General features: G+C 37.1%; 1 protein-coding gene across 3 annotated transcripts in view; it reads left to right on the top strand.

Moving 5' to 3' along the window:
* The window catches only part of VWA8 (von Willebrand factor A domain containing 8), a 197,553-nt gene that overhangs the window by 25,016 nt on the left and 158,649 nt on the right, over nt 1-13,888 (top strand). For all 3 annotated transcript variants that reach the window (XM_048047696.2, XM_066988216.1, XM_066988225.1), the window contains exons 5-8: nt 9,558-9,725; nt 11,633-11,797; nt 12,190-12,239; nt 12,576-12,684. In XM_048047696.2, the coding sequence (XP_047903653.2) occupies nt 9,558-9,725; nt 11,633-11,797; nt 12,190-12,239; nt 12,576-12,684 (492 nt within the window). The remainder of the gene's footprint in view (nt 1-9,557; nt 9,726-11,632; nt 11,798-12,189; nt 12,240-12,575; nt 12,685-13,888) is intronic.

The raw sequence follows: 13,888 nt of genomic DNA, 5'->3' as shown, positions 1-13,888 counted from the left end.
CATTAAAATAAAGGAAAGCTTTGAATTATCAAATTAATTCCCAGTTACAATTATGTAAAATAAAGGATTTATAATGGGGTAAGGGTGAATTATTTGTTTTCATTTAAGTACTGACAGCAGAAAGTTCTGTTTTCTTGTCTTTACCATAGACCACTAATTTTGTTTTTTGTCTGTTAATTGGCTGTTAAAAGACTCAGAAATGTCATTATTGTTTTTACTGAAACAACAAGTAACCTCTTGACTTTGTTCCGTAACTTAGTGCATGGGTTAAGTATGTTGCATCTCAAGTAGTTAGTTGGATTAGTTTTTATTACTTAAATATTTAACTGGCAGTTTCAATTTAGTTATTGATAAAACAGCTCTTCTTGCACAGTGGCTTTCTGTTTCTTTAGCTCTTTGTACGTGAGCCACCAACTTGATTGAACCAGTGTGGAGATTCTTATTTCAGTCTGTCCTGTTTTCAAAATTAATAGAATTAGATTTGATATTTGACCTTTTTTTTTTTTTTGCCATTTCTGATTCAGTTTTGCTTTTTATCATGCGTGTACAGCTATAGAAGTCACACCTCTGGTTTAAAGTCTTATTACTACAGCCTCCTATATTTTTAATTGCTGCAACTAAGGAAATCCTACATGAAAAGAATGCAGTGGGTGCAACTGGGAGGGAATCTAAGCCACTTTGTGCTTGAGAGGCATGTCACTCCAGGACTGTGCCACAGACTGTATTGCCTGGAATGCCTGGTTTTGTTTACCCTGCATCTTCCAGCTTTTGTATTAAATGAAACACACTTCCCAAACACAGAACACTTTATTATGTGAACAATCCTTTCCATTTAGTGTAGTTAAACTAACTGAGGATCAAATAAGTGGAAAAGTATTATATGGTCATATGCTGAAAAATTACAAAAATAATATCATTTCGAATATTTGCTAATTAAGCTGTACACACTGAATGAATAAGTACGTATATCATGGCCATTTCTGTGTTTACAAAGAGTTAGGCTCAGTATTCGTGTATCTTTGAACTAAATGAGCATACCCATTATAATAGAATATCTTTGCATCCCCCACTGCACCAGCATCTTAGGTTATACAATGATAAAATGCAAAATTGATTGTCAAGATACCAGAAAAGTGATCTTCTGCTATGACTTGGGAGACTTGATGTAGTAATCAATTAAACATCCAGAGTAACAGAAATGACAGCTTAAATTATCCTGCCTGAAAAATGAACATGACATAAAACCCACTGGAGTAGCACTACACAGAATTGAGTTTGGTTTCTTTTAATCAAAAGAGATCAGAAAGATAATATAAATGAATAAACAAAAGTAGGATGTGAGGTTAATTTTTTGAAACAATAATCACATTTGAGCCTCTGTGTGTGTATAGATACATTTATATGTATATGTATGTATAAACGTATCACAAAAACTCTTTATACTCTAGCAAAGAGATGGGCAAGAATAATTCATCTGTTTAAAAAAAAATGCAGTGAATGCAAACTGTAATTTTGTGATTTGTTAACTTATTGCCTTGGAATGCAGTGCTGGAGAAGTATGAATGCTACTATTAATTTTCTTCTTCTGACCAGCACTGCACAGAAAACAGAGAAATACTAGGTAGAAGCCAAGAGTATTTGGTTGAAGCCATCATTTAACTGGACCTGTTAGGTTAGCAGTTAAGAATCCAGTATTTTATGTAGAAGCTCTGTGAGATAAATGGCTGTGATGTAGTGTAAGGACCATTAGGACTGTATATTTGTAATTCCTTACAGGTTAAAGTCTAAGCCGTGCGGTTTCATTTTTTTGTGTCTGTTACATGCGTGTTCCACTTTCTTTTCAGCTAGTGTTTCTACAATGCAGGAACATACATACACTTTGTAATATGTGGGGTCATAACATTCATAGTCAACGTGGATTTGATGAGTAGTGCTCTGAATCAAAGTGATTTTCCAGTGACAGTACCCTTATCATTTTTTAGGTATCTGTGAAGAACTTAATTTCCTTTTTACTTTGCTACTCGTCAGACAGAAAAAATCAAACAACTCATCTCCCTTATTCCTGTCCAGAAGACAAGTGTCATGTAGAATGAAGATTAAAAAAAAAAACAACTAGGTTTCTTTGTTTGTAGGTAATTGCACTGGCAAATCCTTTCAGAAACTCAGATCATTTGCTCCTGGGCATCCTCTCTGCCCAACATGCAAGCTCTTCCATGTTCCTGATGTAAACTTACCATTATCCTGATGAACCTGGTGTAAATTGGCTGAAAGGGCCAAATCCTGTCTAAGTGGTTACCTGTTCTCTTGTAAATACAGTTTGCAGTCACCATTTCTAAAACACCTGCTATAGTGTTAGGGGAAGGAGTGATGGAAATAAAGCAGATCACTTGATCTGTGGTGGTTCAAAAAAAAAAAAAAAAAGTGGAGGAAGCTAAAATCAATGACTAAGAAATAAAACTGTTCCAATTCTTGTCACGTTAACATTATTTATGATCTTACCGTACGTTGCTTCATTTCCTAGAGTGAACTGTAGCTTAGTTTTTTGTGATCTGAAATTCCATTGAATTTAGGTTGTTCCTTTTTAGTTGCTTTTCCTTCTGACTTACGAGACTGAATTGTGAATGAGGTGCTGACTGGTTCAGGCCATTTTTCCCCACGAAAACATTTCTACTTTGGACATCTGAAATCCCTTTTTCAATACTAACCAGCCTGGCTGATAGTGCTATGGTATACTGTGAATTCTGTCTTTTTTTTAACGAGTAAATAGCAGTATTATTAAAAACAAGTGCAGTCTACCCAGTAATTTTCCTAGCCTCAGAGGAGAAAAAGAAAACACTCGATTGTCACAGCAGGGGAGGTAGACTGAAGAATGAAGATAGAGCCCCCCGTTACAGATGAAGAAAATGTTTGAATGATTTGGTTCCTCACTTACTTTTTTATTTGAATAACCACATTAATTACTATTTTATTGCTTTTAATAAAACCCAAACATCATGTTTTGAACATATATAACTCAGTATATTTGTGGTCTAAATTGTTAAGCGCAAAACAATAGTTTATCGTAGTCTGCAAAGTGGAAAAAAAATTAACAAAAAAAAAAGAATAGACATTCTCAGATGAATAGTAGGTCTGTTTTAAATATCATCTTTGAATGTCATTATGCATTTGGTAGTTTTTTTTATTAAATGTGACTTTAAAGAACTAACACCAGATTTTACAAATATTTAAAGAAAAACTAAGTTTTTCTAATAAGTTTGGCATTATTGCCTTGAAATCGTTTGAACGTGGTCTTTATTAGCCCTTAATTTCACTGCTAAATTTTTGACAATATTTTTATTTTGGAGGAATTATTTTGTTACTTCATTATGTACTCATCCATCTCAGTGTTGCTCAACTGCTTTCCTGTTTGCTAAACTCCTGAGGGAAAACAATAACGAAGGACTTGAGCGTTCTAAAAAGTGAACAAATATATTAAATGATATTCTTTAGTGGAGGCATATGATTAGACGTGCTGTTTAACCTCCAGATATTTTTAAAATCTAGTAAAGTAGATTCCCCAATAGGTGACAGCCTTATATGCTTCACTGATCTTGACATCTGTCTGTACATCTATCTTTAGACTCTGTATCTAAATTTGTAGATAATTTCTTGCTATTTCCATATAAGTATTACAGAAAACTTGATGATCTGATCAGTTCCATTATGTCTTCTTAAAAGAGTAACCTGAGTCATTTTCAGAGAATTACGAGTCTTGGGCAATACCCTCTTCCTTCCCCAGTAAAACAAGGAAGAAAAGCTCATCATGTAATCCATTCTGTATCCCTGTCTTTTTTTTTTTCTCAATATCCTTTAGCTGTTGGTTAGTTTTAATGATTTACATTTGAAAAATTTGATTTTTTTTTTTTTTAAAGCTTGACCCACCGAACAAAATTTAGAAGATAACAATTTTGTCTGCGTTTAGTGACATCTGGTAGCTTGGTAGGTTACAAGGACTCAAATTAATGCCCACCCCCCATTTCTGCACCATGAATTTAGTAGTTTAAGTTGTGTTAGCCTGCTGCAGCCAGGCAGCATCATGTTAGCTCAAAACCAGACAGATTTTAGTGTTGCCTTTACCAGATGGCAGCTAAAGATTTTTTTATGTTTATTTTTTTTAACCATAAGAGACATCTGGACATATCATTGTTGGAACGTGTATGAGATACAGGAGTGAATGGAAAGATCTTGGTAGATGAGTTTGTGTGGGATGTTGTGCGGGTGGAGGGAACAAGATACTACACTGGAAGGGACATCTGAAAAGCAGGCTGCAGATGTAGGGAAACCTTACCTCTTTAGTTCTCTTGTTCACTGAGCTACTTATTCTGATATTTTTCCATGCTGTAATATTGGTTGTTGGGCTTGAGATGTCATTACAGGGATCCAGTTTTCAGAGAAAGGGCACTCATCTTCTAAAATATATATATATATATATATATATAAAATATCTCCAGGTAGCTCCTGGAAAAAGAGACACTTTAATTACTAATTACTGCTCATCAATTTTCAGTAGCATTTTTGGAATACAGTTCTGAAACATAGCTTGTATATTGTATTCAAAAAGATGCACAAGTTTGAAAATATAAAACCACTTATAGTTCCCCTCAAAATCTTCCTCACTGATTTTGAAGTGACTAGAGTTTTCTGATTTTATTGTATGCATTTTCTTGAGGAAAAATTAACAGATTTCAGTGATGGTATTTCAAATAACACTGTTAAAGTTCTTATGCTCTTGCAAACTATTTTGGTTAGTTTTGCAAAAATGTCCATATTTCTCTGGTGTTTGTGCAGTTCAGCATGTGCATTACGTTGAGCTATTTCCTGTCCTTCCTCCCTTTCTGACATTGTTGAAGCTTGTTCATGTGCTTGTACACTGTGATTTATGTCATGAGAGGGGTTCCTGCAGTTGTCACTGCTCAAGCGGAAGAGCTCAGTTGTGCAAAAGACTGTGAAACCCCGTTTAGTGTTGTTTAGTTTCTAAGGCATTTCCGCCTTTAAAGGTAAAAATATATTTTTGTGGGTGCAGAATGAAACCAGGGTGCACAATCTCCATTACATATTTGTTGCACAAGGCCATTGCTACGAGAGTAACAGTGTATTAAGGGTTTCTGCTCTAGGAGAAGAAACTCAGTCTGTTACAAGTGCAGGTATTCCCTGGTGCAGGTATCCAGGTAACCATCCTTTCAGATCTACAGGGGCACCGGTGGGCGGCAGTGAGCTTGTTTCTTCATCTGATGAGCAAAATAGTCCCTGGCTGCAGTTACAATAAATCCGGAGATAAACATTTAACAAATCCCTCTCAGCCTTTTAACAAGAATTAATACTTTTTATCTCAGGTTTACCATCGCGGTTGCATAATATAACCCCCCTCTGTTAAATTATATTTTATATTAAACGTTTTGAAAAAATGAGGCTAGTGAGAGAGTGAGACGGCACAGCTATTTCTGGGTTTTCATTATAGAATTACGAAGATGAGTTTCTTGGAAGCATCTTTCAAAAAATGATTTTCAGTGACAGATTGCAAACTTACTTTCCTTCTTCTTATTTGTTATGCATTTTAGTTTCCAAACCAATCCATCAATACACAGATAAAACTGAAATAATGATTCAGAAGATGCCTTGTAGTATGCCTAGCTTATTGCAGAGATTTACTAGTCATTACCAAATAGAATGCATAAATATCGTAGCTCAGCCAGAGATATGCAGCTGTTTTGGTCTTAAGAGCAGACTTTATGCTTTCTAATGTTAATAGTGCTTTTCAGAAGGTCCTTAGAGGTAGATGAGTTGTGTATTTATTTCATTATACTTTGGAGAACAGTTTCCAGTATTTCAGATATGCTTTAAAAATATACGAGAGGAACAATTTGTTTAAAACAAAACAACACAGCAACAAAAGCCATCACAGTAAATTAGCACCCAGATGATGTTGATGTTATTGTTGTCATGGGGATTCTTTGATTAAGAAGTGAAGAAGCATGGTTGTGCACTCAGCCATTCCTGAAGCTGATCGTCTTTGGCTTACCTATATTTACCTTTTACAAGCCATAGCATCCCTTTTGGAGTATTGTACTGAGCAACATAATTTTGAATAAAAACTTCAAGTAGTTTCCAAGTTGAGGAAATTGTTTCCTTTTAAATTTTGAACCTTTGAACTGATGAGCAGCAGGAAAGACAGCATACTAGGCTGCTTTTCCAGATTGTATTGCTGGTGGAGAGCACCTTCTTTCTTGAAGTTAATCATAGAATCATTAAGGTTGGAGAAGACCTCCAAGATCATCAGGTCCAACCATCCCCCTACCTCCGATGTCACCCACCAAACCATGTCCCTAAGCACCACGTCCAACCTTTCCTTGAACAGCCCCAGGGACGGTGACTCCACCACCTCCCTGGGCAACCCGTCCCAGTGCCTGACTGCTCTTTCTGAGAAGAAATGTCTCCTCATTTCTGACCTGAACCTCCCCTGGCGCAACTTGAGGCCATTCCCTCTAGTCCTATCAGTGGTTACTTGTGAGAAGAGGCCGACCCCCAGCTCCCCACACCTTCCTTTGAGGTAGTTGCAGAGAGCAATGAGGTCTCTCTCCCCTGAGCCTTCTCTTCTCCAGACCAAACAGCCCCAGTTCCCTCAGCCGCTCCTCACAGGACTTGTGCTCCAGGCCCTTCACCAGCTTCGTAGCCCTTCTCTGGACACGCTCCAGGACCTTGATGTCCTTCTTGTAGTGAGGGGCCCAAAACTGAACACAGTACTCAAGGTGTGACCTCACCGGAGCTGAGTACAGGGGGACGATCACCTCCCTGCTCCTGCTGGCTACACTATTCCTGATACAAGCCAGGATGCCATTGGCCTTCTTGGCCACCTGAGCACACTGCCGGCTCATGTTCAGGCGAGCATCAATCAGCACCCCCAGATCCTGTTGTATATTTCCTGATATTTGTGGTCTACACCTATACCAGATTATACAAGCCCAGGAGAGAGGCTTGGTGGTGGCCAGGGGCAGTGGGCACCAAGGGGCAGGCAGGAGGCTCCCTCTGAGCACCAGGCAGCGCTTGTGTGCTGGGCGGGCGGCTGAGCACTGGCCCAGGCTGCCCAGAGAGGCTGTGGGGTCTCCTCCTGGGAGAGCGGCACAAGGCGCCTGGACGGGGTCCTGGGCACCCTGCGCTGGGGGGCCCTGCTGGAGCGGGGGGGGTGGAGCAGATGGCCTCCAGAGGTCCTTTCCAGCCTCAGCCACTCTGTGATTCCGTGGTACTGGAAGCCTGTTAATTCAGCAAGCCTTCATCCATAGCATGCATGTCTCAATGCAAGTTAACAAGATTCTATGGATACTGAAAATATTTTGAAACCATATGAACAGAATGTGTATTTTCCTCTGGCTAGTAAAACTCAGTCATAAAGTCTTCACAGACGTATAATATGCAGAATCCAACCAACTTGGCAAATAAGATGTTTGTTAAAGCATATTCTGGCTGTATCCCTAAAGTGCGTTTAGACGAAATAGCTCTTTGTTCACAATATTGGACTGGTTGCAGGAGACTCAGGATTTCTATTCAAGCAGGTTGGAGCAGATTTTTGACTGTGACCTGTCTAGAGAAGAATGTTAGTACAAAATTTGTCCTTCATACAACTTTTATGGGATGAAGAGAGGGGAATTTTGTATTGCCCGTTGAAGTATGATGTTCTGAATTAACCAGTAAAATCAATTCACATGCTGATTGCTTTTGGAAGGAATTAGTGATTCAGTGGAAGGGAAACAATCTCAGGACTACTGCTTGTTTGATGGGGTTATTCCAGGTTCCTCAGATACTGATCATGAAGCTTGATACTAAAAATGTCAGGGAAGGGAACTTGATCTGGAGATGTGTACTGTACAAGTACAGTACACAATGTGAGTGCGTTTTTTCTGTAATTTGTGCTTTAATCCAGATTAGGTGCAGGAATTAACACTGTCTTAATAATGATGTTGTGATTTAAAAGCTTACAGTATGGCTAATTTTGCCAGTAGTTGTTTATGCATCTATACTGTGCATGAGAGGCAACTAAATTAGTGAGTCTTATAATTTAGTGTTATCTTTCTCTACTCAGATAGGTCTCTGATTCTGCCACATGCCTTGTACCGTGCATCAATTCTGTTACACTGAACTGTTCTTTGTTTCTGTCTTACATTTTTCCTTTTGTCCTTTATACTTTTTTTTTTTTTTTACATAAGTAATTCTTATTTTTGTTCTGGTTGTTTTTTTTTTTTTTTTTGTGTGTGTGTGTGTGTTCTGGCATCTTTTCATCATTCTTCTTTGTTTCTTCTTTCTTTCTGTCCCAGTCTTTGACATCTATTATATTCATCAGAAATTTACGTCTTAGATGAAAGTTTCATCATACATACAAAGCATCACATGAAAGGTTCATCTGTAGGAGTTCATAGTAGATATACTGGAAAGAAATTTCATTCCAACTCCATTTGCCTCTGTGCTCGTGTCGAAAATAAGGTTAAAATGTAACAGGAATGCAAAGGAAAACTCTTCAGTTGCTCTTGACATTGCCTATGCCTACACATGCCCCATTATTATTTGGCTAAACTTCTGCAAATTGAAAATAGACAAGAAAACATTAAATTTCAGAATCTTTTACTGGGCAGTAAATATGAATACTAGTTATGAAGTGTAGTTAATTTACTTGAGTGAATGTCATTTACTGCAAGGAAGTCGCACAAAATTACCAGCACCAGAGTTCAGTTTTACATTCTGGCTATACATTAGGCACTTAATTAAACATACATACATAAACAACTCATGAAATGAACTACAGAAAATTCCCATCCCAAAGTCTCCGAAGAATTCACAAGTGAAAGTCGAAGTTTTTATTCTCTTCTTATAGAAAACCGTGTTCGGTCATGGAACAGAATTCTAAATCTTCTTAATTTTATAACATTTTAAAACATCTGATTATTTATAGCATTGTTTTATTTTATCTCCCACATCTGGTTTCAACAGACGTTCTCGTCAGACTAAAGTAATGTACTGGTGATGGAATGACACTGATATATAACCAGAATAATCCAAAGAAATATATAACTTTTTGTTTCTTAACATTTTAATATGATTGTAAACGTGTACAACCACCTCAGTGCTCTGTATTCTCTATAAATAGCTATCCCAGAATTGTTAGATGATGTTAAAATACCTGAAAAAACAGTATACATAAAAAAAAAAGAGGTGCTACATTTTAATGTATTCCCAGTATATGTCTGCAATATTTTGATTTTTTTTTTCTGTTGATACAAGACACCAGAACTGATTTTTTTTCTCTCTCCAGCCTGTGTAACAGTTACAAGATAAAAGTCCAGCTCATGAATATAAAGCACTGTTAAGACAATCATCTGTCACTCTTCATGATCACTACTTACGTGTATCTTATTGATTCTTATGAAAATTTGGAAAGTTTTGCAAAGTATCTGCAGATTCTTTTTCAGCAGGATTTCGTGAGAAATGTAATGTTTATTTCTCTTCCAACATTGTTTTCTGTTTTCTAAAAGTGTGCAGTTCGTGCAGCCACAGAAGGCAGAATCCTTGTGCTGGAAGGTTTGGAGAAGGCTGAGCGGAATGTCTTGCCTGTGTTAAACAATTTGTTGGAGAATAGGGAAATGCAGCTTGAAGACGGTCGCTTTCTCATGTCTGCAGAACGTTATGACAAACTTCTGCAGGTAGGGAAATGTCATTTGGATTTTCTATTTTTTGTTTTCCTATTCTTTCCTATGCTGTTACGAAGGGGATAGTAGTTACAAGCCAAACGCATGAAATCAGACCCGGTGCGTATGTGGGATGTTATATGGGATGAGATCGGCAGGGTGAAAGCTATGTGAGTAGTCAAATATTCCTTTACGAGTTGCAATTAAAAGATTGTTCTAATCTGTATCCCCTCTGTCCACATGAAAAGCAGTCATCTGTGTGAAGAATGTATGTTTCTTAAATGCAAAAGCCACTGGGAGTAAACGAAATATAGTTGTAAAAAGAGATTGCAGTTGAAAGCGTCCCCATGAAGTTCAGATAATGCTTCAACATTGCAATAATCTTGTTGCTAAGCTTTTAAAATGTTAGAATAACAAAAAGAGAGGTCAATATGGGCAACACTATAATTCTCAGTGCTGTCTCACCTTTAATTTAGTAAAGTATGCATGAACAGCCAATCCAAATTATAGGGAATAGTTAGCGAATTTTCTTTTGATAGGATTTTAGTGTCTGCTGCTGTTGCTACTTCAGCCGTTTTCATTTTCTTCAGGCTTTGAGTCCCACTGCTTAAATTTGAGTGGATACTTCTCAGGCTTTTGGGGGACCTCAGTACATTTCATCAGAAAGTTTCCACCAGTACGCTGTATCTTACTTTCTATGTGCTGTAGTTTCCAGTCATGTGCCTGTTGGTCTGCTGTAACAGTCTGATCTCTTCTCACTCATGTTTCTGTCTATCATACATAACTGTGGTTAAGTATACGATTCAGACCCAAGTGAAATAAAAAGCCATTTGCAATAAGCCGTCTCATTGATCCTGATTACATGAACTAGCCTACGATGCTGTTAGTACTGTAGGAGATTTCTGAAAATATACTGAAATTTCTTATATGTCTCATCTCTGGTCACAAGTCTGATCTGTGCCTTTTCCGAAAACAATTTAAAGTATTTATTCAGTAGATAAAATTGTTGGAAGCATTATTATTGAATCTGAAAGTGAGCTTTTAAAATGTGATCAAGACTGAAAATGAGAATTCAAATTCAGACAGGATTTGTTTGCAGTTATGCAAAGCATCTTCCTCTTTTCTTTTTTCCTTTTTAACACTTTTCTAATGATAAAATGTTTCAAAATGAGTGCCTCAGGCATACTGCTAATAGAAGAATTAAATAAATCTCTTGCTATAATACTAAATCTAATATTGTTGTTTTGTTGTTTGGGGAGTATGATATTATATAAGCTAATGTTCATTTTCTCTTCTCCTGTGTGAATAATTACTAAATAACTAGATCTGCAGGAAGTTTCAAGGAAGACTTGACTGTGATGCAGAAAGGCTTAAGGGTGCATTTTTTGTATGCATTAAATCTTTTATAGGACAACAACTGAAATAAACAACATCAAATTCTTGTGAAGGAGCCTAGTAATAGTTCCGGTTTTGTTATTGCTTACATTAAAGCATATTTTGTAAATGCAACCTTTTTATGCAAATTATAGTCTTTTTTTTTTTTCTTGAGGGGGATATGGTAATGTACTTCTAGTGTATCAGAATAAAATAACTGTTGTCATCTGTTGGTTTTCTGTTTTTTTGTGAAAGCAAGTTTGTAACAGTGCTTCTGAACTTTGACTGTCTGTGGGGTCCATGATCAAAGTGCTATTGGCCTGAAAGCTGCACCTAATCAAACATTCTGTCTACGTTTGTCTTGGAGAACCCTGCTTTTATGATCCACAAATCCGAATAGTTCAATGCTTTCAAGACCCTCTGAATGAAAGATGAGAACAATACCACATTCAGCTTGAAGGACCAGGACTGTTAGTTCATTTGCAGCTTAATCTTGAGGAGTATTTAATGATGTATTTTTTTCTCCCTGTTGCTTTATTTTAATTTAGGAACATACAAAATCAGAGTTAGATGCATGGAAGATTGTTCGGGTTAGTGAAGATTTTCGAGTAATAGCGTTGGGTCTGCCAGTACCTAAATATTCTGGTAACCCTTTGGATCCTCCCCTTCGCTCTAGATTTCAAGCTAGAGATGTTTATCATCTGCCCTTCAAGGTAAGTGTCCTAGCAGAAAAGTTGGATTATCTGTACTGAGTAGAGCTAATATTTTGACATTATTTTACTTAGCTCACCTCTGAAAAGAATCCCTAAATAATAAATTTGTCTTAAATGGCATTTTTCATACTGCTACCTAATAAATTCCTGAAAAGCAGGCTTCGAGTTGCCAAGGAATGCTGCGGCAGAAAAAAAATGAAACAATATAGCCCTAAAAGAAAGATTTAATAATATTTCTTTTCATTTGTAAAATTTATTCTGTGCCCAGGAATGAGTAGACTGTTGATGTCTAAATTAGAGAAAAAATAGAAAATGTCTCATACATCATGAGCTGTGACCCACAGTATGACCCCAAAATGAATTTACCGTATGATCTTATGTTCTATTTTCAGGACCATCTTCAGCTATTGTATTCAATTGGATCAAACATTTCTGCAGAGAGGTAATTTTTCATAATTAAAAAAAAATATCAAAATTAATGAAGAAATGTGGTGTCCTTTCAGGATTCCTTGCTATTTTTATAACCTCTGTCACTACTTAGAGACCAGAACTGAACAAGTTTTTAATATGTGTGGGTGTATGTTCAAACAGCTTTTTATATGCAGCCTTCATATAATGAATTCTTAATGCTTTAGAACTTCAATCACACATTACTTATTTGTGCTCAGAGATAGTTTCAGCTTCTTATACCGATCTTATACTGTATTTAACTTTTTAGGCTTTAGTATTTTAAATATAGATGGCATGTATAAAACTGTAATTATTTTTTCCTTTGCAGAATTTCTCAGCTCCTGTCTTTTGCTACAACTCTCTGCTCTCAAGAATCTTCTACATTGGGACTTCCAGATTTTCCTTTAGACAGCTTATCGGCTGCAGTTCAGATTTTGGTATGTGCATACACATGTGCTGTGAAACTGAATGAGCTTAAGATTTCTCAGAATTAGAACTGGATTATTCATGTTGTTGGAAGAAGATTAACAAGAACATTTAAAACAAAAAACAAAACAAAAAAAAAGAAAACTATGGTTTGTGGGATTATACTTTAAGCAAGTATGTAGCATAATACTGAAGGACAAAGTATGGCATAACACAAGCTTTTTGAAGTGATAGGGTACATCTGAGTGTTCAAAATAATGTTTTTTTTCTGCTTGATCAACTAATGTGACTTCAGGAGCATTTACAGTGGATCTGATGACAGTGAGGTTGTCATCTAGGCCACCCTTTTAGTCAGTGGAGGGGAATAGGCACTTTTAGGTTGTGCTTTTTCTGATTTACTAGTATGGGTGTAAATCATACTGACTCCATTACAAGTACACCGACTACCTTCCTTTAACACCTAAAAGGACCAACTAGTTCCAGTGTGGGTACACCTGTGGTACTCCAGTGTGGGTCTGAGACAGTTCAGTTGTGTGAGATAATCCCATGTTAGGTCTTCAGGTTAGCTGGTGGATTTAGACTAAACATAGACATAGGGGTTATTTGAAGATGCACACTGTGCATACTTGAAGATACAATGCTTCCTGACAGCTACACTCCATAGGGAAGTGTAACGACTGTACACTTTCCAGCTTCATGGTAGCAGATGCGTTGGGTCAGGCCTAAAGCTATGGCAGTCTGTCTGCTTTCCCTCACAGCTTGTTGTCCCTTGGGCTTTGTAATTACTTGGTAAAAAGTTACAGTGAAAAAAGGTGACTCCTGGGGGAAGTCAGAGAGATGAGATCTGAAAAAGAGAGAGAAGGACAGGTACACTTTTGTTTGCAGGAAGATGTGGTCAGCCCAGGAAGGTGAAATACCAGGACAGCTTCTCAAACCTTCTCTCCAAGATGCAAGCGTCTGTTGTATCTTCTGTGCAATCATCTTACCTGTGGTACTGCTGAGTGGCAGTTTACTTCTACATCTTTTATTGGACTGTACACATTAAAAGCTGTCAGTTGCTTGTATTACTGCTGTGCTCAGTACCCTCAGCTGTGATCTAGAAAGACATTGTGCCTGGTACTTCCAGACCTAATTTTTGTCTGAATTAGTGATATTACATCAAATAGTATGAAGTGATTAAGATTCAAGTTTAGAGAAGCGAAACAGTATTAGGAG

Source organism: Anser cygnoides, chromosome 1 (assembly GCF_040182565.1).
Source record: "Anser cygnoides isolate HZ-2024a breed goose chromosome 1, Taihu_goose_T2T_genome, whole genome shotgun sequence".
Taxonomy (NCBI): domain Eukaryota; kingdom Metazoa; phylum Chordata; class Aves; order Anseriformes; family Anatidae; genus Anser; species Anser cygnoides.
This window is presented reverse-complemented; position numbering and strand designations above follow the sequence as displayed.